Source organism: Myodes glareolus, chromosome 6 (genome assembly GCF_982192425.1).
Source record: "Myodes glareolus chromosome 6, mMyoGla1.1, whole genome shotgun sequence".
Taxonomy (NCBI): Eukaryota; Metazoa; Chordata; class Mammalia; order Rodentia; family Cricetidae; genus Myodes; species Myodes glareolus.
Window position 1 is genome coordinate 13,606,418 of NC_142031.1, and position 26,981 is coordinate 13,633,398.

Consider the following 26,981-nt stretch of genomic DNA (forward strand, 5'->3'; position numbering starts at 1 on the left):
TCTTCCGGGCTGGGTGAGGGGGCGTGGTCCATTGAGGAAAGCCCTGCGTGCCTCCGCCCGCGACCGTGGCGCGCTGCAAGGCGCAGGCGCGGGGAGGGGTTGGGGGAGGAGGGAAAGCGGCGAGTAAGATGGAAGATGAGGAGGTCGCTGAGAGCTGGGAGGAGGCGGCAGACAGCGGGGTAAGGAGGAGCTGCCGCACCGTGGCAGGGCCAGGCGGACCTGGCGTGAGGGAAGCCTCCGGGGAGCGGGTCTGAGGAGAGTTTTCCCCCAGAAAGGGTCCCACACAGCGGACCGGAGAAAGAAGAGAGACTCCCGGTCCCGGAGCGCCGTGAAGGCCTCTTAAAGGGGCCGCGTTCCATTTCTTCCTCAACCTTTGCCTGGTGCCTCTCCGTCCCGCGGTGTGCGCGTCGCTGAGGGCGCCCCACCCTCTACCCCGGGCCACTCTCTCTGGTCCCCCTCGCCCCAGGGACCATTTTAAAGTTCGTGTGCTCTGTCTGCTGAAGGCTGGGGCGGCGTGTCTGACTCGGAGGAAGAGCGGGAGGAGGCCCCAGACAGCGGGGAGCAAGCAACCATGTGTCCTCTGGGACCACTAGGCGCTGAACCGAAATCCCCCGCCGCTATCTGCCTTTCGCCTCGGTGGGCGAGCCTGGGTTTTTTGGTTTTTTTTTTTCTTTTTTTTCCTCTCAGTTTTACTCCAAGAGCCTTAGGCAGTTGGGTTTCCTGGGGATCTCAACAGAGCTCCCCTAAACTCAGCTAGCATCCTCTCTTTCCCGACACCCACCCCAAAGATCTGCGTAATGGGGAGGATCTCTGAGTAGGTTCGCCCGGGTGGAGGGTAGGGAGAAAGGGTGCGATTTGTAAGATAGCCCCATGCCTGCGAGGAGAAGGGGAGATTACCGATCGGAATGATTGGGAGTTTTTGCTTGCCTCCAAAAGTTACAGGGGAAAAAAAAAACTAGCTCAAGTAGGAACTCGTTTGCTAGGTTGGTGGTGAATGTGGTAATTTCAGAGTTTGAGGTTTGACGGTAATCCTCCTGGAGACGGAAACGTCTCTCTGGTGACCATGTGTCCGCTCCTGTGCCGTCCTGGGCTCCGGTGACATGCATCGCAAAAGCTTGTGAGAGTAGAAGCTGGGTCTGTCTGAGCCTGGCGCTTCGGATCAGTGCAGCAGCGGGTGTATCTTCACAGGAATGTTGAAACTTGGCTGCGAAGTTTTTTCCGCTGGTTCGGCATTTCTTGAAAGATTGGTGATGTTTCCCCACTTAACATAATCGAGTATTTGAAAGAGTACTTGGTTCAGAGATTGTTTCGTAGTTTTAAGATGGCCTTCCAGCTTGAACCAAGAAAGCAAGCTACAGGGTTTTTTGTTCGTTTTAGTGTTTTTTTGTTGTTGTTGTTTGTTTGTTTGTTTTTGCGCTTGTAGCCCTGGCTGTCCTGGAACTCACCATATAGACCAGGCTGTCTTTGAATTCACAAGGGTCTGCCTGCTTCTGCCTCCCCAAGTGCTGAGATTAAAGACGTGTGCCTGCACACCCAGCAAGTTAAAGGTTTTTATAGAGAACAACAGGTGTCATTTGGGTATTTACACATTCCACAAATATTTTTGAGTGTGTGCTATGTGTTAGGAAGTGTGCACAGTAGTGACTTCGCCAGAAGATGCCCAGTTTCCGGTAGAAGCATTTATAGACTGCTACTAGGAGTGAGTCACCCAGACAACCTCGTGTCACCCCTGCATAAAAAAAAAGAAAAAGAAAAACCTTGTTTTTTTTTTATAATTACATTTGTTTGTTTGTTTGTTTGTTTGAGACAGGGTTTCAAAACCCTGGTTTTTACAGATTTCATGTAGCCCTGGCTAATGTGAAACTTGCTCTGTAGACTATACTAACCTGGAACTCAGAGATCCATCTGCTTTGGCTTCTCAAGTGCTGTGATTAATGGCATGCAGCATGATTATATGTATCTTTTTATTTAATTTAGTTTCAAAATAAGTTGCCTGGAAGCTGCTCTGCTTTTCTAGACAGGAAATTGAGGTTTGGGGATTTGACTCCAAGACTGATTTCAAAACGGACTTCCTTTGCTACCATTTTGCTACCTTTCTACCTTGAAAAGACTTGAGTTGGTCTTTATCTGTTTCTTTTATTTATTTCTTTTTATTTTTCCATGTTGTTCATCAGATCCCCTGGCTACAAATATGCTGAACACAGACTCTTGAGTTGCTCCCCTGTCCTCTGGGCTTTTTGTTTTGTTTTTAAGGTGGGGTCTCACTGTGTAGTCCTGGCTTGCCTGGAACTTCCTATGTAGACCAGGCTGATCTGCCTGCCCTGCTTTGACTTCCCGAGAGGAGTGCTGGGCTCAAGGTGTGTGCCGCTCCTAGCCTTTTTCAGTTGACAAAGTGAGCTGTGCATGCTGTGCTCAGTGTGTAGGTGCGTGAGGACGCCAGATGTCGTCGGGTCCCTGGCCATTGTGAGCCACTTGATGAGAGTGCTGGGAGTGGAACTCCAGTCTTCTGCAAGAGCAGCAAGCACTCCCTAAGCCAAGCCCTGAGAGCTGGCTTTCATTTTTAATGTTTGCTTTGTTTTTGAGACAGTGTCTTAGTTACTGTCCTTTCATTGTGAAGTGATACACTGTGATGAAGGCAACTCTCCTAAAAGAAAGCATTAATTAAAGTTTCAGAGGGTTCATGACCATCATGGCAGGGGGCGTATGGCAGGCAGACGTGGTGCTGGACCTAAGAATTTAACATCCTGATCCTGAGGCACCTGACAGAGACCAGGACACTGACTCAAATGCCATACCCCCTAATCCTTTCCAAACAGTCCCACAGACCTAGGAGTCTATGGGACCATTCTCCTTCAAACCACCACATAAAGTTTCAGTGTGTAGCTCTGACTGTCATAGAATTTACTGCCTAGATCTGGTTATCCTTAAACTCTTAGAGATCCACCTGTCTCTGCCTCCCAAGTGCCTGACTTCAGGTGTTTATTTGAACGTTTTTGTTTGTTTGTCTGCAAGTGTCAGCCTTTCACACTGTAGCTCAGGCTGGCTCCAAATGCAAAGGAATAGTCCCGACTCAGCCTTCTGTATTTCTAAAGGCTGGGATTGTAAGCGTGGGCTACCCCATCTGGCCTCTAAAGTCAGTCATGAATTTGATTCCCTTAATGTGCACCTTTGGAGGAGAAGGCTGAGGAGGAGTGAAGCATGTCCACATCACCACATCCAGTTGACTCTCCACAGTTTTCAGATGCAGGCAGTTGCTGGCATAAAAATTCTTAGTTGGAGGTTACCTGGTCTCCCTACTGGTAATGAGTTTTGAATATGCCCAGTCTTCAAAAATGAAAAAAGCAAAACAAACAAGTAGAAGAAAACTCGGGTGGAAGCAGAGAGTAGATTATCAAATGGGAATTGGCTGATTGTAAAATTGAATGACCAGACTTCATGGATCCAAAAACACCGTTATCCTTGGGATTGCTGACTTCTAACACTATGAAGTTGGGTCATGTCAGAATGTCTTTCCCGTGTCAGGATCTGAAGTCATTTTTTTTTCCTTCTTGAGTGTCTTTGAAATACCCAGTATAGAGTGGTCGTTCCACTGAGGAGGGGCCGGCCTGAATCGCCTTGGGTATTCTGTAAACAAGCTGCTGCTTGTCTGTGGGTGCTTCCCTTCTGTGCAATTGTTCCTTTGGGTGTTTCTTCAGAAGGTTGACAGCCACACTCTAAAGACAGTTCAGAGAGTGTAATGTGTCTTTCACCAAAGAAATGATTCTTTAAAAACGTTCCCAGTGGGGAGATGAAATGAAGAACCGACTCACTGTTAGTTCAGACCTTGTTGATATAGGGAGTGCCCTGAGGATAACCAGGGCCTTTCCCATGCTTCAAATTTTGAATTGAGTCCTCTATCTTCAGCAAAACTCAAATGGCAATGAGAGTGGTTTGTAATTGGAAGGCATTTTCCTGCTCCAGAAACTAGATCAGCAACTGTTCTTCTGGACAGTTTCTCTTCCTGACTGTCCTGAAACTCAGTATGTAGATCAGGCTGACTTCGAATTCACAGAGATCCACCTGCCTCTGCTGAGATTAAAGGCATGCACCATCATGCCCAGCCTTGTTTCTGATGGTTTGAAACTAGTTTTTATACACCAGGTGTTTAGACCAAAGAAATCTATAAAACATGGCCAAACTAATCTTGTTGGTGATGAGCCCTTCAGCTAGAATAAGGTGGATGATAGATGAAGTTAGGTTTGTGGTTATAAAGTATTGTCAGCCTCTCATTTCCCTATGTCCCTAAGATTTCCTTTTTTTCTTCCTCAAATTAAGCAGCTAATGGGAAGAAAATGTATCTTTTTTCATACTTAGTTATTATGGGGGTTGGGCTTGTATGTGGAGGTCAGAAAACGACTTGCAGGAGTTGGTTTACCTTCTCCATGTAGCTTCCCTGGGCTGAAGTCAGGTATTGAGCGCCTTTACCACTGTACAGGCTTCTTTTTTAAAAGCAGGGTCTTTGTGGAGTCCTTAAACTCCAGGTCCTCCTGCTGCTAGGATTATAAATATGTGCCTCCCCATCAAGCTCTTCAACTCCCTTTTAATTGGCTGTACTAAGAATGAAACCCAGGGCCTCGTGTGCCAGCAAAGGCTCTACTGCTGAGCTCAGTTCCAAGCCCAAGAAAATGTCTTGTGCAAGTTAAAGGATAACTAGGTCACTGGTCTTCCAGATTGAGAATTCAGATGTATGTTTACTTTACACCCGAGTGAGCCAGTCATCCGGACATTGCCCCATCAGTGATGCTTGGTAGTGTGAAAGCCCATAAGAAAGTGTCCGTGGAGGCTGGTTGGTGGTGGTGCATGCCTTTAATCCCAGCACTGGGGAGGCAGAGACAGGCGCATCGCTGTGGGTTCAAGGCCAGCTTGGTCTACAGAGCAAGTTCCAGGACAGGCTCCAAAGCTACAGAGAAACCCTGTCTTGAAAAACACAAAAAGAAAAAAAGAAAGAAAAAGAACAACAACAAAACTCATCCACGAACATATCAATGTGTATCACGCACTATGGCCTTGTCCAGTGAGAGAATGAGAGAACAACAACGCTTTGTAGAAGAAGCACAAATGGGGTGCAAAAAAGGTTTTGCGTGGGAGCTTATGCCACTGTGGACTTTGAAAGACCAAGAGCCAGGAAGCTGGCCTCATGAGTTTGAGGCCAGCCTGGGTAACACAGGGAGATTGTCTCAGGAAAAAAGAGGAACAATAAATAAAAGATTTGAAGGCTGAGCTGAGCTGAGCCGTCCTGTCTGGTCCCTGGGCAGGTGGTAGTGTGGCCAGTGCATATATGGATGAGGCTGTGTGGGGAGAGCTGGGAACACTGCAAGTATTTCCTCTGGCTGGAGGCACTAAGGTTGGCAGGGCTCAGTGGAAAAAGATGGAGCCAGAGAGGCTTGCAGGGGCGCTTTGAACTTGCTTCTGGGAGCTGCAACTTTGTCCGCAAAGCAGTGGAAACTTTTAAATAATGCCTCCCTGCTTCCCTTCCTTTAGCAGAGGCAAGATGTAGTTGGATTTTCATTTAAGAAATTAAATCTTTACCTTTGGAGGAGTGACCATATTCTGCAAGGCGTGGCTGTTGTCACTTTTGAATGTGTGCAGTTGACTGTGTAGCGGGCACAAAACAGCAGATGAGTTAGTTTGGGGCTCTGTGGTGCCAGTTCCCTTCTGTTCATCTTTTCGGTAAAGAGGACACCCAGGTCTGCCAAGTCAGAAGGCTTCTCTGCAGTTCCTCGTCTGAGTTCTGGGACCTGCAGTGCTTGCTCTCAGAAGGGCTTTTCTGCAGTTCTTTTGGTCAGTATAGACATGATGGCTGTCAGGTGGCTGTCCCTCAACTCTGGAAAGAGATCTGCTTCCCTGACCTCAGAGAAAAGAGGATAATGAGCTTTTCAGCAGTGGCTCCCAGCCCTTTTCACTGGAGCTGCAAGAGGGGTTGTTCTCAGCGTGCTCTGGGCACTCAGGGAGCTGCCATGGTTGCAGTGGATGCGGGCCTTGCCTTTTTCAAGAGAGAATCGTGGCTCTCTAAAGCTGTTGGTGAAACCCTGTAAGAAAATATTGCTATTGTGGAGATGTAGTGACCCAGACGTGTTCTTGGGCCCAGACCTCTTAACAGTCCCTTTCTCTAGAGAACATCGGCCACCCTGAATGAACATTGGTCCCTTGCTGGGCCAGGTAGCTGGCTGGCCTCCACAATGTACGGTGTATTTTCTTAATGTTTCCCTCACTGACATAACATAACAATAACGTAGATTATTTATTTCTTCTGTTGAGAGACAGACTTGGTTTCCTAGGAGGAGGTTGTGTTTAAATACTTCTATCTGCCTGTGGCCAAAGGACAGAATTTTTTTGTTTTTGTTTTTGTTTTTCAGGACAGAGTTTCTCTGCATAACCCTGGCTGTCACAGAACTTGTTTTGTAGACCAGGCTGGCCTTAAACTCACAGAGATCCACCTGCCTCTGCCTCCCAAGTGCTGGGATTAAAGGTGTGCTTCACCACTGCCTGGCCAAAGTACAGAATTTTTTAAAAATCAATTTCTTATTTCTTTTTGTGGTGCTAAGGATTGAATTGAGAACCTTGTACATAGTAGGCATAAGTACCACTGGCTTACAGCTGCGGCCCTCTGCTGTTTTTAAGTAGTGCTGTGGTGGCTTGGAAGAGCTCTGCCTGGCGTGCCATCAGAAGCACTCTTAGTAATTCCAGAGATGTCGATGCGTGAATAGTTAGAACTATGTTAGGCTCTGACACACGGCTTTCTAACATCTTGTTCTTGCAGGATATTGATCCAAACATTAAGATTAAAAAAACAGACACCACAGGAATTAGAAATAAATCCCATCAGTGCTTTGTATGTATTTTATCTCGTCCCTGGTGCCGAGACAACCCCTCTGTACACAGGAAGTAAGTCATTCTGTTCCTAAAAGAATAGGAAATGTGGATAGTAGAGTCCTTGGTGCTTGGATGAGTTGTATAGGAGTCTGGAGAGGTCAGAATTATCTCTCTTATTTACTTACTTACTTACTTATTTATGTATTGGTATTTTTCGAGACAGGGTTTCTCTGTGTAGCCCTGGTTATCCTGGAACTCACTCTGTAGACCAGGCTGACCTTGAACTCGTAGATCTGCCTGCCTCTGCCTCCTGAGTGCTGGTATTAAAGGCATATACTTTTTGGGGGGGGGTTCGCCTGTTTTCTTATAAAACCCAGGACTACCAGCCCAGGGATGGCATCACCTACAATGGGTTGGGCCCTTGCCCATCAGTCACTAATTAGGAAAATGCCTTACAGCTGGATCTTCTGGAGGCCTTTTCTCCACTGAGGCTCCTTCTTTCTGATGACTCTAGCTTGTGACATAAAACCAGCCAGTACACAAAGCAATGATGACCCTCCTGCTGTCAGTTCTTTTTCTGTTGCCTGTTTGCATGGCTGACTGGTGAACAGAACTATCACCCAGATCCTACAGCCCCTTTGTGGAAGGGTCTGTGAGACAGTAGAGTGAGCTCTCACTAGGCATTTGTGGTCATCGTCACTGACCTCCGAGGTCAAAGAGAGGAAACAGGGAGGTCGGTTCCAGCGCCTAAGGGTCCTGAGTCCTGTTCAGGTTGTTAGCATTTGTGTGTCACCAGGTAGTTCATTAATAGAGTGCTTCAGCTTTGTTGTTCTTAGAAGCCCCTCCCCAACCTGGGCTTGACCTGCTTCTGTAACGGGGTGAGCTTGAGTTGAACGCTGAAGAGCCCATTTTAACACCCAAAATGTGACTGCCAGAGAGGTGCTGACTGGTGGAAATCGTAAACAAAACATTCCTTCCTTTATTTTGTCTCACTGTGTAGCCCATATGGGCCTTGAACTTGTGATCCCCCTGCCTCGACTTCCCTTTCTTCATCTGGCTTGAGAAAACTTGTTGGCCAGGTGAAAGACTATAAATACTTTTTGCTCAGGATTATTGGGCTTGAGTGCCTTCACTTGGGTCCTGGTTGCTCTCCTCTCCTGGAGTCCCCTCTTTGTGTCTTATGACCCATTTGTGTTCTCTTCTGCCTGCTGAGTGTCACTGATTGATTCAAGCTAGACTGATAGGAGCACCCTTGGGTGTTCAAATAAAATTGGAGGTGGTGTCATAGTAGCTTGATTAGTCCTCCAAAGGACTTGGGAGTTTCTTTGGGAGAAGTGGCAAGGTGTCTTCATGAGGAAGAATGATTGCTTCCCTGCTTCTTCCGCCTGTGGCCTCAGAAACCGGGGGCTTCATACCAGGTCTGGTTCTGGGGCAGCTGCTTCCTGCCTTTCTCTCAGCTTCACCCTCACTTGTAAAACCTGATTGCTGGGTTTGACCGGGGCTGGTGAAGGCTGGGGTGAGAGCTGTGCTCCCGGTGGGTGTTAGAGTCACTGCCCTCCTGACCCTGGCAACACAGCCTGAGGGCTCTCAGGTCCTAAGCCTGCCCAGGGGTTTTTCTGGCTTGCGGTCTCTGAAGACTAATATTCTGTTTCTTCTCTACAAGTCTTGTTGTTCAGTGCTGTGTGAAAACCAAACTGGTAAAGCAATTAAAATAAATAAATAAATAAATAAAGCCTCACAGAGCAGAGTGCTGTAGACTTTGCCCTGTTTTATTTGCCCTGCACAAGTTCCCTCCCACACTGAGACTGATGAAGTGTCCAAAGTCAAACATTCCATTGTGTCAGGGCTGCACTTTTCAGTTTCTGAGGCCATCTTTGCTGGGGTCCTTTTAAATTCCTGGATCTGGTTTCTGCTGAAGAACTATTTCCTTTTGTAGCCTGCTACTGACCGTGCAGTCATCCTGCCCTTCTTGGGAAACCTGGACTTTCGAACCTGGCCTGCCTGGGTATAAAAACTGGTTGATTCCATCACTAGTTGTGTGTCATTTGTCAAGTCACCGCTTGAGAGTGCACAAGGCTGCTTACGCCCCATGGTTGTGGCAGGGATTGGAGATGGTGACCTGGGAAGGTGCTGCGTTAGAGGATGCAGATCCTGCGATCCCACCAAGGGCTACATACACACAAGTCCACATACTCAGTGGAGGGTACAAACAAGTCTTACTCTTGCCTAGCCTGTGTTCTGCCTCTGAACTGCACCCCAGCCAACCTTAGCTCCAGTTTGAATGTGTGTAATCACCTCCTTGGACACTGATAAGCCCAGCTGAGATCCTGGCTTTAGTCTTGCTGGAACTGTGGTTGTGACATAACTCAGAATTGGTTCTTTTCCATCTGTAGAATTGGGACAGGTCTAAAATTGCTCCATCAGGACTATTAACAAATTGGTGTGTCGGGCATTGTGTTAGGCTCTTGGGCCTTGTGGTGCGTGAAGTGTCTGCTCTCAAAGCTCTGCTGAGTGAGACGGCTGGCATCTGCTTCATAAACACTCTGCAGAGGCACAGAGAGACCTGTGGGGTGTCTGCACCTGTAACTCGACTTTTGGGAGGCTGGGGCAGGAGTGTTCTCAGTTCCAGGGTCAGGTGGGTCTCTTTAAGTTTGAGACCAACCTGGTCTACGTAGTGACCAATATAGTTCCAGTCAAGGTTATGTAGAAAGACCCTGTCTCAAAAAATAAAAACCAAACCCCAAAATACCAGAACAGAGTAAAAAATCATACTTCAGTGCACAGATAGCTGTGCAGACCCACCGGAGCGTTTCAGGGGGGACACTGAGTGCGTGGGCCTTGGGCATGGATCGGAATTGGTTTTGCCTGCTGAACAGTGGAGGCCAGTATGGTGGCTAGATGGGGAGGGAAGGTGGCCCATGAGGTTGGAGTTGCAGGGAGCCAGGTTTGGTGGAAATAGTAGATGGTATTGCCATACAGTAGGAAACTATGGTTGGTTTTAAGTCTCACTCTGGCTGCTATGGGGAATACAGATGGAATGGGGAAGAACCAGGGGATGTTGATGATTTAGACTGTCATTGGGAAGAAAGTTTAGTATGTATTTTGAAAACAGAACCGATCCTGAGCTGTTTAAGTGGCCTGTAAACAGGAATTAGCATCTTTGGCCTGAGCTGCTGTGATGGTAGATGAAGCAGGCTGGAGTGGTCTCACAGTCAAGGGTTGTTACTTCTTAAAGTCTGAGTGCGAGAGTCGATCTGACACTAAATGTATATCAGTGTTTGTAAAACTGTGGACCTACCTTACAACCAAGGCCCTCCCTCTCGCCAAGGAAACCAACCCAGGGCCAATGGAATGACTCAGTGAGTTGAGGCACTTTCTGCCACACCTTGCAAATTGAGTTTGATCCCCAGGACACACATGGTAGAAGGTGAAAACCTCCACCCTCCAACTGTGTAAGATAAATAAGATTAGAGAGAAAGGGAGACTGGAGAGATGGCTTAGTGGTTGAAGCGCTAGCTGTCCTTCCAGAGGACCCAGGTTCAGTTCCCAGCACCCACATGGCAGCTCACAACTGTCTGTAATTCCAATCCCAAGGGATCTGAAGCCTTCATACCAATGCACATAAAATAAAGTTAAATAAGTTATTTTTTTTTTAAAAAAAAAAAAAGAAAGGCTGAACATAGAAACGGGCCTCTAATCCACACCTGGGAGGCAGATGCAGGTCGAGGCCAGCCTGGTCTATATATGAGTTCCAAGACAGCTAGAGCTACATAGTGAGACCTGTCTTGAAACAAACAAACAATAAATAAAACAAACCAACCCTTTGTACTGAGACTGTGTCTTATTCTGATCATAAAGCTATGTCCATAGGAGGTGCCACGTGAGCCACAAAGTGCTTCCTTCCTTCTTTCTTCTTTCTTTCAGTATTTTAAGACAGAGTCTCTATTAAATACCTTTAGCTGTCCTGGAACTTACTAAGTAGACCAGGCTGTCATTAAACTCACAAGAATGTAGCTGCCTCTGCTTCCTGAGTGCTGGAATTAAAGGTGTGTGTTATGTTATATGGCATGTTTAATTTTATTTTAAGATAGGCTCATCATATAGCTCTGGCTGGCCTAGATCTTACAGAGCTCCATCTACCACAACCAGGCGAATGTTTTAAATTTTACTCAGTATATCAGAGTGGTATTTAAAGATTTTTAAATATGGAGCTAGAGTGATGGCCCAGTGGTTAAGAACACTTGTTGCTTTTGCATAGGACCTGGGTTCTATTCCCAGCATCTATTTGGTGGCTCACAACACCCTGGAACTCCAGTTCCAGGGGGTCTGATGCTATCTCCTGGCCTCCACAGTCAGCAAGCACACAGATGGTAGAGCATACATACTCACACATAAAATACAATAAATAAAATTAATTTTTTAATCCTTAAAAGATTATAGCTGCTATTTTACACTCTAAAGTGAGTGGGAACTCTGGTGTACACTTGGCACATGCAGCTTGAGATGCACGACTAGAGCTAGTGTGGGGGTAAAGGGTGTCCCGAGGGTTCTCCAGTACTGGGCTAGGACAGACACCCTGAGCCCCTGAGTGCTTGGTGGGAAGGAGGTTTCGGGGAACCTTTCCCTGACAGGTAATACCAAACTGTCCAGAGGCACCACCCTTTGGGAAGCGTCTTCTTTTCTTTCTTTCCTGCTATTAATCTTTTCATCCCCCCCCCCCTCGTTGCTTTTATCTGTTCCACGCTTCCTGCGTTGTACAGCAGTATGGCTGACTCTCTGTGCTCTGGTCTTGGACAACACTGCTCACACAGCACACAGCTTCTGTGGTCTGTTCACCTCTGGGCCTCCGGGCTGGGAACCTCTATCAAACCATGCTCTCCAACTCTCTCCCCTCATTTGAGAAGGAGAAACAGAATGGACATGAAGACCCTGACTGACAAAGTCTAGGCTTCCTCAGAGGGAGTCAGAGCCAGATCCTGTGCCCTGTGGTGACCCACTTAATTAAAGTGGAATGTTTTCTTTCACTGTGGGAGTAACAAAGGGAGGGGTGTTTTGTGGGAAGTGGAACGGAAAACAGGCTTACCCAAATCTGCACTGTGAGCGCCCGTGGCCTCAGCCGTTCAGAGAACATCTCTCTCAACCCTCAAGTTTTTGGCTTTTTGTTGTGAACTTTAACTTAACCTGTATATAGTTGGATTTTTTTTTTTAGGGTTTGCTTTTATAATTTTTTAAAGGCATCAAAAGCACATATACTAGTTTTTATAATAATTTAGACTATCTTGGACATTTGCTTAATTTTTGAACCTGAATTTTGGGTGCTTCCCCAAGGATGGGGGGTCCAGGAGTAGAGTGAGCAGGGACAGCTAGCCCAGTCAGTCCGAGCCAGTGTCTCTGCTCCTGGCCGACATATGTATAGCACAGGCACAGAAATGGGCTCTGCGGGTGTTTAGCGAACTCTGTGGGCTGTACATCTGGACTAGAGATGGTCCTTTAAAGGTGCAGGACCTTCTGACTGTTCTGTCGTAGGGCAGACTTGCTGTTACAGAATGGTTCTCCTTATGAAGTTGTTGGAACAGTCTCACCTGTAGTCCATGCTGGCCTCAGTTTCAAAGTAATCCTCCTTCCTTAGGCTCTTAAAATCTGGGGAAACAGCTCTGAGCCACCATACTTGTCTTACCTTATGAATTCCTTTGCTTTGTCCCTAAGTGAAATCGAGACCCTCAGGAAGAGCCAGGATCCTGCCCAGGTTTATGGGAACCATTAGGCACCTTAGCCAGGACCACAACTCTACTGGGTCATGACACTGGCTATCCTGAACCAAGGACATGGCTACCAATGTCTGTTGTGGGTCTGGAAGTAGCTGTGTAGACCAGACTGGCACACAGAGGTCTGTCTACCTTGCCTCTATTTCTCCAGTGCTGGAATTAAAAGTGTGCCAGATGACACCAGGCCAGCCCTGAGATGTCTTTTTGCACTTCTCCCGACACGTATGTTTGTACTGGCCCTGGTCAGTTTGGAGACTTGCTTGCTGTCCACCCAGCTCTGGAACATACTCAATTTCAGGAAACTCATGGTCAGTGGTCATTCCTTGAGTGTGAGAGAAAAGCCAGAAACTGACAAAGATGGGTAGAAATTACCTGAGGAAAGTTACTGACTGCATTGCAATAAAAGAGGGCATTTTCTAATCTAGAGCCAAAACCTCATTGAAAGCAGCTTGCCACCCTTAAAGATTAGGTTGGTTGGTTGGTTGCAGTAGTCACCAAAGAGGTCACGTTAGCTGCTATGGTGGGATGGGAGGGCTCACCATCTTCTCCCTTGGCTGGATACTGTGGCAGGGGTAGGGAGCTGGCAACAGTATTTTAAGCCCCAGAAAGGACAAGTTACTCCCTCCCACTCTTGTAGAGTTCCTGGGGAGTATTTGGGCTTGTTCTTCTGTGGGCATAGCTGGTTTAACTCTGTCCCTCAGGGCTTCACTACCCCTGAATGAACTGATGAAACATTTTCTGAGCTTTCCTGTCGAGACAGACAGCTGCAGTAGTACTGTCTGCTGCTCTCTGCACAAAGGCCCCAAATAGCCCGACTTCTGTCCTCTGCCCTTCCTCCTTCCTCTCACCTTCTCACCTTAACTGAGTTCTGTCTCATCCACCTTTTAATGTGGTGGTGTTTTTTTTGGGGGGGAGGGTGTTGGGGATTTGGGTGTATGTATCTGTTTTTAGGCTTTTTTTGTTTTTGTTTTTTGTTTGTTTTTTTGAGACAGGGTTTCACTGTAGCTTTGGAGCCTGTCTTGGAACTAGCTCTTGTAGACCATACTGGCCTCGAACTCAGAGATCCGCCTGTCTCTGCCCCCCGAGTGCTGGGATTAAAGGCATGTGCCACCACTGCCCAGCTGGCTTTTAAAAAGATTTTGTCTGCATGTATGTCTGTATACCAGAAGAGAGCATTGGATCCCATGGGACTACAGTACAGACGATACTGAGCTGTCATGTGGGTGCTGGGAATTGAATCCATGACCTCTAGAGGAGCAGTCAGTGCTCTTAACCTCTGAGCCATCTCTCCAGCCCCTGCTGTTAATTTTTTGAGATGCAGTCTTGCCATGGAGCCCAGACTGGCTGGGAACTTGTGGCAATACTTTCTCATTCTCCCAAGTGCTGGAATTACAGGTATATGTGTGCCATCATGTCTGGCCAACATCTTTGTGTGTGTGCGGTGTAAGTCTGGTGACTTACCTGTGCATGCAAATTTGGAGGTCAAGCTGGGCAGTGATGGCGCACACATTTAATCCCAGCAGTCGGGAGGCAGAGGCAGGCGGATCTCTGAGTTCGAGGACAGCCTGGTTTACAAAGTGATTTGCAGGACAGCCAAGGCTACACAGAGAGACCCTGTCTCAGGTTGGGTGGGGGGGAATTGGAGGCTAGAAGTTGACTTTATCAATCTCCCCCTCATTCATACATTCGTGTGTGTGTGTGTGTGTGTGGTTGTGTTGTGTGTGTGTGTGTGTGTGTGTGTGTGTGTGTGTGTGTGTGTGTTTAAGACAGGGTCACTCACTACTCTTAGCTCATCATTTCAGCTAGGCTAGCTAACCAGCAAGCACCATCAAGCTCCTAGGACCTGATCACCTCCACCCTCAGGACTGGGGTATAGGCTTATATCGGTGTGCCCAGCTTTTACTTGGGTGCTAGGGATCAGAACTCAGGTCCTCAATTTACCCATTGAGCCATCTCTCCAGCTCATTGTTTTTGTTTTATTATTTATTTTCTGATTTAGTGCCTCACTCTGTAGGCCAGGTTGACTTAGAACTCACTATGTGATCTAGACTGATGTCTAACTTATGGTGAACCTCCAGCCTCAGCCTTTCAAGTGCTAGTGTCTCAGGCATAAGCCACCATCTCTGGCTCTATCCACCTCTGAGCCTCACAGGAACAAACCTGGTGTAATTGGCCTTGCCTTTCACACATACCCCTGTCCTTTTTGTTTTCCCTGTTCCACACAGGTTATAACAGTTTTGTAAAAGTAGGCTGGGACTGAGGAGGCGGTTCAGTGGGTAAAGGCTCCTGCTGCGATGCCTGACCCACATGATAGAAGGAGAGAACCAGCTCCTGAAAGATAGCCTCTGCCTTTCAGACATGCCATGACAAGTACATTCAATGTTAAACTTTAAAAATCTATTTATTGAGACAGAGTCTTACTGTATAAATAGCCTTGGGTGTCCTGGAACTAAAAGTGTGTGCCAACTCGCCAAACTTATTATTAATTTATATATTTATTTATTTATGTATAGGTATTCTGTCTGTGTATGTGTTTGTACAAATGTGTGCAAGACCAGAAGAAAACGTTAGATTTCCTGGGACTGGAGATACAGACAGTTGAGACCTATCGTGTGGGTGCTAGGATTCTGACTGGGGCACTCAGGAAGAGCAATCGTGTTCTAACAGCAGAATCGTCATCTCTTCAGCTTCTCTTCTGGCTTCTGCATGCAGTATACATAGATACATGCAGGCAAAACATAGAAAAAAAAATTTTAAATAAGAAAGTAGTCTATTTGAGGCCTTTCCTTGCTCTTCCCCTCCTCCAGAATGAGCTCTTCCCCATCATAGCCCTGCTTTCCACCACAGCTTTCTGCCGGAGGCTCTGCAGTCCACACACTGAGGGGAAGGGCATCTACAGCAGTGAAGCTGAGCTTTCCTTCTGGTGAGTTCACTTGGAGCTGCTGGTGTCTGCTTTCACTCACCTGGGGGTGTAGACACTCCCTTACCTGCCAAAGGACCTACCTGCTCAAAACACCACCCTTCCTCCCATGGTTCCTCTATTTCTGGCTTTGGGATTCTTCAGACTAAGAATAGCCTGCCTGTGTTGTCATTTTTGTTTTTCTTTTGAGACCAAGTTGCTCTGTGTAGGCTGGAGTCCTTCTGGATTCATTTTGCCTTATGAAGTCTTTTGTTTATCTGTAAGTGAAGTCGGGACCCCTAAGGAAGAGCCAGAATTCCATCATCCTGCCTTAGTCTTCTAGCAGTAGTGTCACAGGCATGGTATCATTGACCATGCCCAGTGTTCACATGGTATAGCCCAGTGGAGCTGGGTTGGGTTTAGAAGCTGATCTTTTCCATGGAGTTGGACCCAGAGAAAGGAATCCATTCCACTTAGGAGAGGCACATTGCACCCAGACAATACTCAGCTGCCCATGGAGTATTTATGTCCCCCTTTGTCCCGTGTCCACTCAGAACAAAGTCATGGTTTCAGTGTTTATTGTCCTAGCCATGGAATTCAGTAACACCATCAAGACTCTGGGCATCTTTTAAAAAAATAAAAATAATAATGGTAATTTGATCCTTATTTGAGACTGGAATCTCCAAACTGATGCTTCCCTGTATGACACAGCAGTGTAGGCCTGTGTGGTTCCTGGAGGAGATTTCTGTTTTTCTTGGAGTCTGTCCTGTGAGAGAGTGTAACTGGGCTCAGTTTCTCAGAACAAGCCTGGGAGCAAATGCCCAGAGCTGTGTACTTATTTGATACCTGGTGCTGGCAGAGAGGTCTCCCTCTGCTCGCTGTCCTGAGTACTCTGCCAGGGGCCAGCTCTGCGCCACCAGAGTTGCTTGGCTTTGGGTCTCATTCTCTGTCTGATGGGAAACCTTGCTCAGCTTTTGTAAAGTGACCCTGCCTGGCAGGATGGCTGGCATGGCAGTTGTAGTTTTTGCAGTGCCAGTGGTGTGACTTAGGAAGATGACAGGATCAAATCTTAAGGTTTTTCCAGTAGTTCATCTCGGTGTCAGGTGTTACTTTCGAGAAGCAGTAAGACAGCATGCCACAGTTATTTCCTGGGTGTGCCTGGCTGGGGACAGAGGTGTATTTACTCAGGTGGGTCTTCATGTCCTCTTAAAGGGCTTCTTTCTGCCATGCACCATGTGCAGGTCCTGGGCAGATGGTTATTCCGGTAGCACTAGAGAAGGAAGCACAGGCTCAGTGAATCAGGGCAGCTCTCCTCTGTCTGTCCTTTGACCTTTGCAGGTATAGGAAAGTGAGAATCCACACAATGAATCGATGAATCCTTTCCCCTGTAAAAGTTATGACTTGGAAACTTCTGAAAATAGCACAAAACACACACTGTCTTGTCAGCCAAACCTTGGCAGTGGCCTGTCCCTGTCTTTAGCTGGGGCCAATGTTATATATATATTTAAAGATTTATTTACTGTGAATACAGTGTTCTGCCTGAATGGATTCCACCAGAAGAGGGCACCATATCTCATTATAGATGGTTGTGAGCCACCATGTGGTTGCTGGGAATTGAACTCATGACCTCTGGAAGGACAGCCAGTGCTCTTAACATCTGAGCCATCTCTCCAGCCCCAGAGCCAATGATTTAGAAGCATTTTGCCCCGGGTATGTCGCTTCATATATAAAACTTAGCTTCTTCCTTGACTGGAACAGGTGCTGGGTTTAAATTCTGTTTGAAAGTGTTTAAATTTCACAGATGCGAAAAATGTATTAAATGGAGAAGCTGGAATCAACAGTGGGGAACTTAATAGAGGGCTTGGGACTGGAGAGATGACTCAGAGTTCAAATCCCAGCACTTGAATTAGGCAGCTCATAAACATCTGTAACTCTAGTTGCAAGAAACCTGATGCCTTCTGGACTCCGGGGGTACCGCACAGGCCCACACATACGCTCAGACACCCCTGCACTCTCACAAATAAAGAGGTTGCTGTGTAAGACATTGCATTTGCTCTTAAAATGGTACTGCATTAGGGTAGGTTCCTAGAATTAATACCGTTCTAGCTGGAGCTGTGCTTGGTAGAGAATCTGGGTATCTGTCAAGAGCATTCTGTGTGTTTTCCGTACATTGACTGTATTTCAGCTGTATTCTGGCCTTTCCAGGTGCCTCAGAGAGTTGACGGTGCCTCCCAAGCACAGTATATTGTGTTGCCAAAAATGAGTGATATGAATCTAGCTTCTGATAGTAGAATTTTGTATTGTTTGTAAGAGATACAAATTAGAAAAGATGAAAAGAACCTTTTAGAAAACACCATTAAAGAAAGTTTGCCTGATTGTAGGACTCAACCAGTGGATTGAGCATCAATGCCACTTCAAGACTAACAGCTGTCCAGTTTGGTAAATAATGATTCTCCTCATAGACGGTAGTTAGGTAAATCACTGATAGAGCTGGCCAGCTTGAACTGCCTCGTTCCTTGTAGAACACAACAGGTCCCCTCCTGAGGAATTGTCACTGTAGCTGTAGTTTGGAAAGTGACATTTGAACTCCTTATCCCCCGCCCCACACCCTCAGTCTCTACTTCCTTAGTGCTGGGTTTGTGGGTGTGTGCCAAGACACCGGCTCTCTTGTGTCTTAGAAACAGGGTCTCCAGCCTGGGCACCATTGATTTGGAAGCTGTTCCTTGCCCGGAGGCTGCCCTGTATTGCAGGACACTTAGCAGTGCCACAGTCTCTACCCAGTAGCAGCCCCCACCTCACCCACCTGTCATATCACAACCAAAAATGTCTTGACCTTGCCAGATGCCTCTTAGGCAGAATCACCTGTGACTGAGAGCCCCTCTCCAGCAAATATTGCTGAGCACATAGTTCCTTCCCTCCAGGAACTGGTCCTCACAGAGTGAGACACACACAGAGCCTGCCTCCACTTCACATGCAGGCATCTGGAATCCCTGGTGCTCAGTATAGAGGCCCCCAGGCTGAGGTCTAAATGTGTGGGTAATGGTCTCATCTGCTCGTCCTTTGTCTACAATGCTGGCTTTGTGGTAATTATGAGAAGTCTTCCCTCTGATTCCCCGTCAGATTCCCTAGGTCCACCTTGGGGACAAACAGCAGGCTTATCTCCTATCCCCTTTCCCTCAGCGCTGGCCACAGAAAACTTGTGTCAGTACAAACTAGATTTTGAGCTGGTTTACACGTGTGGCTGTGAAGGGCTGTAAAAGGGAAATCAATCCCAGGAGTAGGCTCAGTGCACCACGGGGATCAGAAGACTGCAAGGGAGAGAAGGCGCCTGGGTTTGTGCAGGCTGAATGGGGCGTACAGTGGCTGAGGATGCTGCAGGCAAGTGGGGCAGCTCATTGGGTTCTGAGGACTGATAGCTCAGTCCTGTTCTAGTGCAAAAAAGGAAAAGGAGATTAGAGGTAGGGGAGAGGCAGAATTCAGATATGGTCCTTGAGCAGTTGAGTGGGGACAAGACTTGGCTAGGTAGGTTTTGAGAAGGTTGGAGTGGTTGGAGTGACTCTGAAGGACAGTCCAGGAGAGGGGCTGGAGGCTATACAAAGAACCCAGCCTAATGGTGAGATCCAGAACTATTGTTGTGGTCATGGGGCTAAGGGGAGATGGATCTGCAGAGGGAACCTGGTCCCCAAACCTCAGGTCTAGTAGGACATAGCCATGTCCCTGGCTAGAGAGAGGGCATTGCCCTTAGCTTGGAAAAATAGAGACTTAAGGTTTTATTTGAGAGAGATTTTTTTCCACTTTTATATACATTTTTTTCCTCTAGGAAATAGACAGACGGTTGGAAAAAAAACTGAAGATCACACAAAAGGAGAGGTAAGGCGATGTCTGGCATGAAGGCTCATGTTCTCTGCCACTGGAGAGCTGGGCAGGCAGTGTTCCCCAGCAGGCTGATAACCTTAGAAGGTTAGGCTCCTGGGCACTAGCTCTTCAGTCCCAGTAGGAGACCAGGACCCTGGATTGAATCTTTGGGATGAGGCTAGGTGGGCTCTGTGTGAGGTCATCTCATTGACAGCAGCAAGGTGACAAGTTGCAAGGTTTGGGTTTAGCTGTGACTGCCCCGGTGACTCTGAGGTGGGGTGAGTTGTTTCTCCCTCTGGACATCGGTATCTTCTGTAATGAAAAGTTTGGACAGATGGCTTCTCTGTGGCCTTTGGCGTGCAGTTTAGGCTATTAGGAGGGTGTCTTGGAAGGGAAGAAAGATTCTCGGAAATTTTTGCGAGACCTTTAAGAATTGCTCTCTCACATCCGTCCTTGCAGCATGGAAAGCGGGTTTCAGAGTGGGTACTGGGCTTAGGTAACAGGGGCAAGCAACAGAGTAGAACCAGCTACGTCACTCCCCCAGGGGATTCTGGGAGGCCCCTGCCCCACACTGGCTTTCCAGACTCCCTGCTGTTGTGATGAGACTGCTGGCTCCTTTCCTCTTCCCAGGAGCTGCTTCCTGTGGTCACCTCTGGGACCTTTCCACTCAGAGACTCAGAGCACGCAGCTTCTACCCTTCCTGACAACCCAGGCTCTGGCCAAGGTCTCAGTGGTTGTGACAGGTCTGGGGTGGCCTGGTGGCTGGTGTGTTCATCTTGCCTGCTCCAGTTCTCATTTGTAGCATGTTTCCTCCCTCCCTGTGTTGTTGGCCTCTTTGTGTTTGGGGAATTTCACCTCTGCTTGTGGCCACCTGGCATTGGTGTGCACATCCACTAACCTTGGACAATGCTTTTCTTTTGAGCATTTGACAAGCACTGTTTCTAAGACCGGCCTTCGCCCTAGCCCCGCCGCTGCCCATCAGAACAGAGAGCCCTAGTAAGGGAGATTTCTCTGCTCAGAGGCTCTTGTGTGGAGGTGACTTGCTTGTCTGGTGCAGCCTGTCTCTGAGAGGTACAGGTCACTGGCCAGAAGGCAGAGTGAGTTTGATAAATCCTGTCTTGCTTGTTGCCAGATAGGGTGGCATAGCAGGTGCCTATATATTGTCTTATTTTGAGCACACGCTGTAGGAGACCTGGACGGAGGGGCTCCCAGCTCACCAACCTCCCATTCTCTGGTCTGTGTAGCGAAGCTGGGGTTTTCATCAAAGTCGTTGAATTTTGGGTGTGGAATGTTTGGTGTCAAGGGCCAAATGGTGCTTGATGGACCTGTTGTGTACATGGAGAGGAAGCCCTAAGACACAAGGTGGTGAACTGGCCCCTGCAGAGTTAGATCTGTGGAGCAGGTTCTGTGCCCTGCAGAGCTAGTGGCAAGGTGATGTTTGAGGAGTGGGAGTGCAATTGTCCTGGGCCAGTGAGTAGTTAGTAAAGGAGGACAGTGGTGAGAAGGGTGTGGGCTTGGATGGGCCTTCTGGTCCTTGTCGGATTTGTGAAGTTCTATTTGCTCTTTGTCAGCAGGAAATCCAAATCTCCTCCCAAAGTGCCCATTGTGATTCAAGACGATAGCCTTCCCACGGGCCCCCCTCCACAGATTCGCATCCTCAAGAGGCCCACCAGCAACGGTGTGGTCAGCAGCCCCAACTCCACCAGCAGGCCAGCCCTTCCTGTCAAGTCCCTAGCACAGCGGGAGGCAGAGTACGCAGAGGCCAGGAGACGGATCTTGGGCAGTGCCAGCCCTGAGGAGGAGCAGGAGAAACCCATCCTTGACAGGTGAGTGTGGCTGCCAGCAGTGGCAGGGCAGTGGGAGGAAGAGGTAGAATGTACCCCACACCAACCTGAAGGTTACCTCTATGTGGGTTCTGGGAATCCAACTGAGGTCCTCAGCTTGAGAGGCAAGTACTGTACTAACGAAGCTCTCTCCAACCTAGGGGTACTGTAGAGTGTTAAGTGTGGTTGGCTGATGGGCCGCCTCCACAGCGTACAGGCGCCAGGAAGCAGACTGCACAGGGAGAAGAGGATGGGCTTTGACTCGGGCTTTGTCAGCTGCACTCTTTACAGCTACTTCACCTGATGTCTGGTCTGAGAAGTAGGGTAGTGGTCATACCTGTCTTGCCAGCCAGCCATTGGGTACATACTTAACCAGTGAACAGATGGCCGTAAGATGCCAAGTTCTGCCCAGGACCCCAAAAAAGCCCAGTGTTGAGGTGCTGGGTCTCCAGCAGACCTGTGTGAGTTTTTGCTGAAATTTTAATATTTCACTTGTGTCTTTTTATTATTATTTTAGATTTGTATTATGTGTGTTTCTTTCTGATAACATAGCATTTGTTAAAAATGCCTTTGGAACTGGGTGGTGGTGGTGCTTAATCCCAGCACTGGAGAGGTAGAGGCTGGAGGATCTTTATGAGTTTGAGGCCCACCTGGTCTACAGAGTGAGTTCCAGATCAGCCAAAGCTAGAGAGAAACTCTGTCTCAAAAAAAGATGCGATCCAAAAAAAAAAAAAAATCCAAAAACCTACCTTAGGAGGCTGAAGACACGGCTTAGTCAGTCTTAGAGTACTTACCACACAAGCATTGGGGACATGAGTGTGGATCCCCAGCACCTACATGAAAGCTGGGCACGGGCTACTGAGGTGGTTCAGTAGGTAAGGGCACAGGGTGCCAAGCCTGGCTGCCTGAGTCCAGTTTCTGGAACCCTCGCAGTGGAGAGAGAACCAGCCCCTGCAAGGTGTTCTCTGACCTCCATACTCAAGCTTTGGGGTGCACGTGGACACTCGTGTACATGCACACAGTTCAAAATTGTTTTAAAAAAGGAAATTGAAGGTTGAGGAAAATACCAGATGTTTACACAAGTGCACACAGAGACACACAAAGCCTGTTTTTTGAGAAAGGGTCTCCTGTAGCTCAGGCTAGCCTCAAACTCACTACTGTATAAAGGATAACCTTGAATGCTGGTCCTTCTGACTCTACCTCCATATTACTGGGATTCCAGGCATGTACCACCCCACCTGGTTTACATAAAACTGGAATCAAACCTAGGACTGCATACATGCTAGGCAAGCACTCTGCTAAGACACAGGTCCAGCCCATACTTTTTGTATGTCTCTTTTGAGACAGTTTTTCCCTGTAGCCTAGGCTGACCTGACAGTCCTCCTGTCTCAACCTCCCTGGAGGTAGGGGTACAAACACACCACACCAGACTGTTCTTTCTTTTTTCCCCAGTGTTGGGGACTGCATGGTTGGCCCCAAAGCCTGTTAGGCAGGCAGCCTGCCCCCCCACCCCCCAGCCTGGCCCTAGTCCTCTACCCTGAGGCTATCTTTGCCTTGCTATTCTGTTCTTGGACAGTTTATCGAGTTCCTTGTCTATCCCTTCTTGGTGATGTTTTGGTTTGCTTTTTGGCTTTTTTTTTTTTTAGTAAAAAAATTACTCAATTTATTGGCACACGTAAATATTTAACTTACAAATACAATACATCTAAATATAAAAATACAAAAAAATATGGAACGCTTCACGAATTTGCGTGTCATCCTTGCGCAGGGGCCATGCTAATCTTCTCTGTATCGTTCATTTTAGTATATGTGCTGCCGAAGCGAGCACTGCTTTTTGGCTTTTTGAAACCAGGTTCTCACACTTGCTGGCATAGAATTCAGTGTAGCCCAGCCAGCATTGCACTCTGGGTGGTCCTCTGGCCTCCCTAGCACTGTTACAGGCGTGTGTCACCATGTTCAGTGCTGTTTGTCTTGAAGGAACCTCCGTTCTGTTTTCTCCTCTTAGTCTGCACCTGTCTGGAGTGGGAAAAGTCCATTTCCTTCTGTCTTCTCTAGTACTAGGAGTCAGCAGCTAGCCTCGTGGTTTGGAGGGAAGCAGGAAGCAGACAGGTGGGTGCCAGTTCACTCCTGAGTGCACAGCTAGGGGCCCAACGCTGGAGCAGTCTGTTAGCTCTGTGGGAGGTGTGCTGCCATAGCCACTCCTCCCTCTATGGGATCGAGTGCACACACTCCCTCTGCTCACAGATGAGAAGGGGGCAGTGCTGTTACTGCTAGGAGTTAACACAGACCATGGACCATTACCTCGTTCCCACAGGAGCTGCCAAAGTGGAAAATGTCCCTAGTCTGCTTGCCAAAGAAGTAGCCGCGACACCTCCAGTTGGCTGCTAACCCCAACCTCTGCCATGGGTTGATTTATTTATTTATTTTTTATTTTTATTTTTATTTTTTAAGGTTCAGGGACTTCAGGCTGGGAGGAGGCTCAGTTGGCATTAGTGCTATAAGACAAGCATGAGGACCCCAGCCTGAATCCTCAGCACCCACATAAAAGCCAAGCAAAGCTACAAGTGGGTGGGGCAGAGGGGTGTGAAGGGGTTAAAAGGATCCCTGGAGCTCATTGGCCAGCCAACCTAGTCAGTGAGTTCCAGGTTCAGTGACTTGAAGAATAAGGTAGAGAGCAGGGGAGGAGGACACCTGACAATATTTGGCCAGACATACACACTTGTGCATACATGTTCCCACACTCAACAAACGACACACACACACAAAAGAATTATTTGAGCATTTTTTATATCCTCAAGGCCTTCCTCTTATCTTTTAGGCCAACCAGGATCTCCCAACCCGAAGACAGCAGGCAGCCCAGTAATGTGATCAGACAGCCTTTGGGTCCTGATGGGTCACAAGGCTTCAAACAGCGCAGATAAATGCAGGCAAGAAAGGATGCCGCTGCCACCGCTGCCGCCACCATCGCCTCCTGGATTGTCTGCCATGGGTCGCACTGCCGTGGCAGACATCTGGACTTGAGCAGAGGGAACGACCTGACTTACTTGCACTGTGATCCCCCTTGCTCCGCCCACTGTGACCTTGAACCCCATGCACTGTGACCTCTGCCTCCCCCCCCTTCCCACTGTGATTGGCGTGTTGACAAGGGCTGTCCTAAGTCAATAGAAAGGGAAAGGGTGGGGATTAGGGGAGGATTGGGGGAACCTACCAAGGACTCAGAGTAGAGGGTCAGACAGTGCCACTTGGCCACTTGGGGTAAAGCCAGTGCCAGCAATAACAGTTTATCATGCTCATTAATTTGGGATTTCAAAAGACAAATGAAAACTCCCCCCACCCACCCCAAGTGCATGTCGCCATCACTTAAAAGGAAGTTCCATTGAAAATATCCTTTCCTTTTTTTTTTCTTCCTATTTTTGTTTGTTTATACAAATATCTGATTTGCAAGAAAAAGTGCATGGAAGGGGTTTTAGCAGTTTAATGAATTTTTAATTGAGAAAGGGTAGTTTGGTAGTCACTTGAGGATGTTTCTAGGAAATTTGCTAGAAACATTAACCAATAGGATTTTGGTGAGCTTAGCTTCTGTATTCCTACTGCCGCCCAGAAAAGGCGGGGCTCTGGAGCCCCCAGTAGATGAGCACTGTGCCTATATTGCCTTCCTCTAGCTAAGTCCCAGCTAAGTTACCTAGAGACAGCTCAGAGAGCCTGGGGGAGGTGCCAGCCCCACCTCTAGTATTGTGGGAGATGGGGAAAGTGACAGACTTCCCCTTCCCATACCCCTCAGGGTGGCTCCCTACCAGCCAGGCTTGCTGTGTCTAGTGGCGGGCAGAACAGGGAGTATTGGGGAAGAGACCACACTCTGGGCTCAGAATCAGGCAGTGGTGGCACTTGTCCAGTGTTTGCTGTCAGCACAAGCCCGGGGGAGCCTGACTCAGAACTCCAGGCCGTCCCTTCCAGCAAGACTGGAGAGCTTAAGGATATGTGGCCTGCCACATCTGTGATGGCCCTGGCTCAGAAACTGTACCTGGTACGTTTCCCGGGTGAAACGAGTACCACAGGAGTAGAACGGTTGGGGAAAGAGAACCTGCATTGCAGAGGCAGATAGATGGTTGACAGGCCTCTCAGAGGCCTCGACTGCCCTTTCCCTTAGAATGAGGCTGGTATGAAGGCCATTTCTGTTCCCGAGCCTGGAGATTTGCTTTGGCTCCTGATAGGGAGAGGCTTGAGAGGGCAGCTGTGTCCACTGGGTGCTCTCAGGCTTCGCAGTCTTTCCTGTGCCCTTTGCCTTATCCTTCAGCCAGCTTGACGGCCTCTCCTTTCCTGGCCAGCACACAGGTTTGGGAGTGGGTGGGGTGGGGTGGGCTTAGGGCAGCTATGGTGGTTAAAGTGATGAGCTGAGTTTGGCAGGATTCTACCACCTTTGGGTCCCCTGGCTTATGCCCCTTACGCCCACAACATCCTCCCCTTGGGAAGAGTCTCTTCCATAGCATGTCTCTAGACCTGCCTGAAACCAGGGGCCTTCTGCAAGCCAGCTGGAGCAGAGCCTCAGGAGGAGGGCTGGCCACCCCCTTAAATGCAAGAAGGGAGTTGGCTGCTAGCTCATAGACTAGGGCCCACCCACAAGGGCTAGTGGTTTCTAGTTGGAGGACAGACTGTCCTTTCTTTGGTGAAGGGTGCAGAAACCCTGCTTGCCCCACACCCTCTAGTAGGAGCTAAGGGCAGCTGGTGTCTGCATATTGAGAGCTTGTAGGACTGGCTCTCCCATCTCACTCTGGCCAAAGAAGGCCCTGCTCATAGTGTACTTGCGCCTGCCTACCGGCAGTCTTGCATTTGACCTCCTAGATGGAGAGGTGGCTGGCACAACGAGAGAAAGAAGCAAAGAAAGGAAGAAAGGAAAACAGACTGGTGTTGGGGGAGGTGGGAGGGCATGGGAAACCGTTTGGATTGTGTGTGTGTGTGTGTGTGTTTGTGGGTTTATTTTTTTCTCTGTGTGTGTGTGGTTTATTAGTTTTGTTTTGTTTTTGTTTTTTTGTTTTTTTTCCATTTTTTGTAGTTGTCTATAACTCCATAAGTGCTTTTCTTCTTTTTCTTCCTTTCTGTCTCTAAGTAAGTTGCAGGCTTTGGCTTGGAAATCCCCAGGGGGGTGAGGGGCAGGAACCTGAGGCTGCTGCCCCTTTGTTTGCCTTCATGGTACTGTCCCTTCCCCCAGCTCTTCCTGGACCCCATGAGCCAGGCCTCAGCCCTTCCAGCTAACCGCTTCCCATGAGCCACTACTCTGATGTCAGCCTATAACCAAAGGAGCTGGGGGTCCAGGTCTGGTGACCAGCCCTTCTCAGTCCCCTCAATCAGGGTGCTCCCCACCTGCAGGCAGGAGGCAACACCCTATCTGCTGCCATCAGCCCCTTCCAGAGCCCACCTGTCCCGCCCAGCCCTGTCCTGCCCTGCCATACCCTGCTCTGCCCCATCTGGGGGTGCTCTGCTCAGGGATGGGCCGGCAGGGCTGTATCCAGTCTCCCTGGTGAGCAGAGACTCAAGAAAACCTCTGGGGTCCTGCTTCTGATCATATGACCCCAGGGGGGACCCTTGGGCATCTGTACAGAAGGGACTGGGAGGGAGGGCCGCACCCTGCAGTCTCGCTCTGCTGGTGTAACAGGCAGCTCCCCACCCTAACCCCCACCGCGGGCTCCTGAGTCGGCAGATTAAGCATTTTATAAATTGTATTTTAAATACATGTTTTAAACTTGTCAGACATTTGTCCTCTTTTCTGGCTTCCTATCTCAAACTGTGGCT

The 26,981-nt window shown here is 48.3% G+C and overlaps 1 protein-coding gene and 1 non-coding gene across 3 annotated transcripts; one reads left to right on the plus strand and one right to left on the minus strand.

Annotated features, from left to right (window-relative positions):
* The first annotated feature begins 75 nt into the window (after nt 1-75).
* Szrd1 (SUZ RNA binding domain containing 1) lies at nt 76-26,938 on the plus strand. 2 transcript variants are annotated; one of them, XM_048426685.3, is made up of 4 exons: nt 76-179; nt 19,337-19,386; nt 20,943-21,197; nt 24,013-26,938. In XM_048426685.3, the coding sequence occupies exons 1-4, from the start codon at nt 129-131 to the stop codon at nt 24,113-24,115; spliced, it is 459 nt and encodes a 152-aa protein (XP_048282642.1). In that variant the 5' UTR covers nt 76-128; the 3' UTR covers nt 24,116-26,938. The 2 variants fall into 2 exon arrangements, with proteins under 2 accessions (XP_048282642.1, XP_048282643.1); XM_048426686.3 differs by having other exon boundaries at nt 20,946-21,197.
* Nucleotides 22,918-23,022, minus strand: LOC125395365 (U6 spliceosomal RNA). The gene has a single exon (XR_007230528.1). It is a non-coding gene; the product is annotated as a U6 spliceosomal RNA (small nuclear RNA).
* Nucleotides 26,939-26,981: the final 43 nt, after the last annotated feature.

Bases quoted from the DNA above. Each gene is read 5' to 3' on its own strand.
- Szrd1 (XM_048426685.3), top strand. From the start codon at position 129: ATGGAAGATGAGGAGGTCGCTGAGAGCTGGGAGGAGGCGGCAGACAGC. The intron at 19,387-20,942 runs GTAAGGCGATGT...GCTCTTTGTCAG, and splicing joins AAGATCACACAAAAGGAGAG to CAGGAAATCCAAATCTCCTC. The intron at 21,198-24,012 runs GTGAGTGTGGCT...CTTATCTTTTAG, and splicing joins GAGAAACCCATCCTTGACAG to GCCAACCAGGATCTCCCAAC.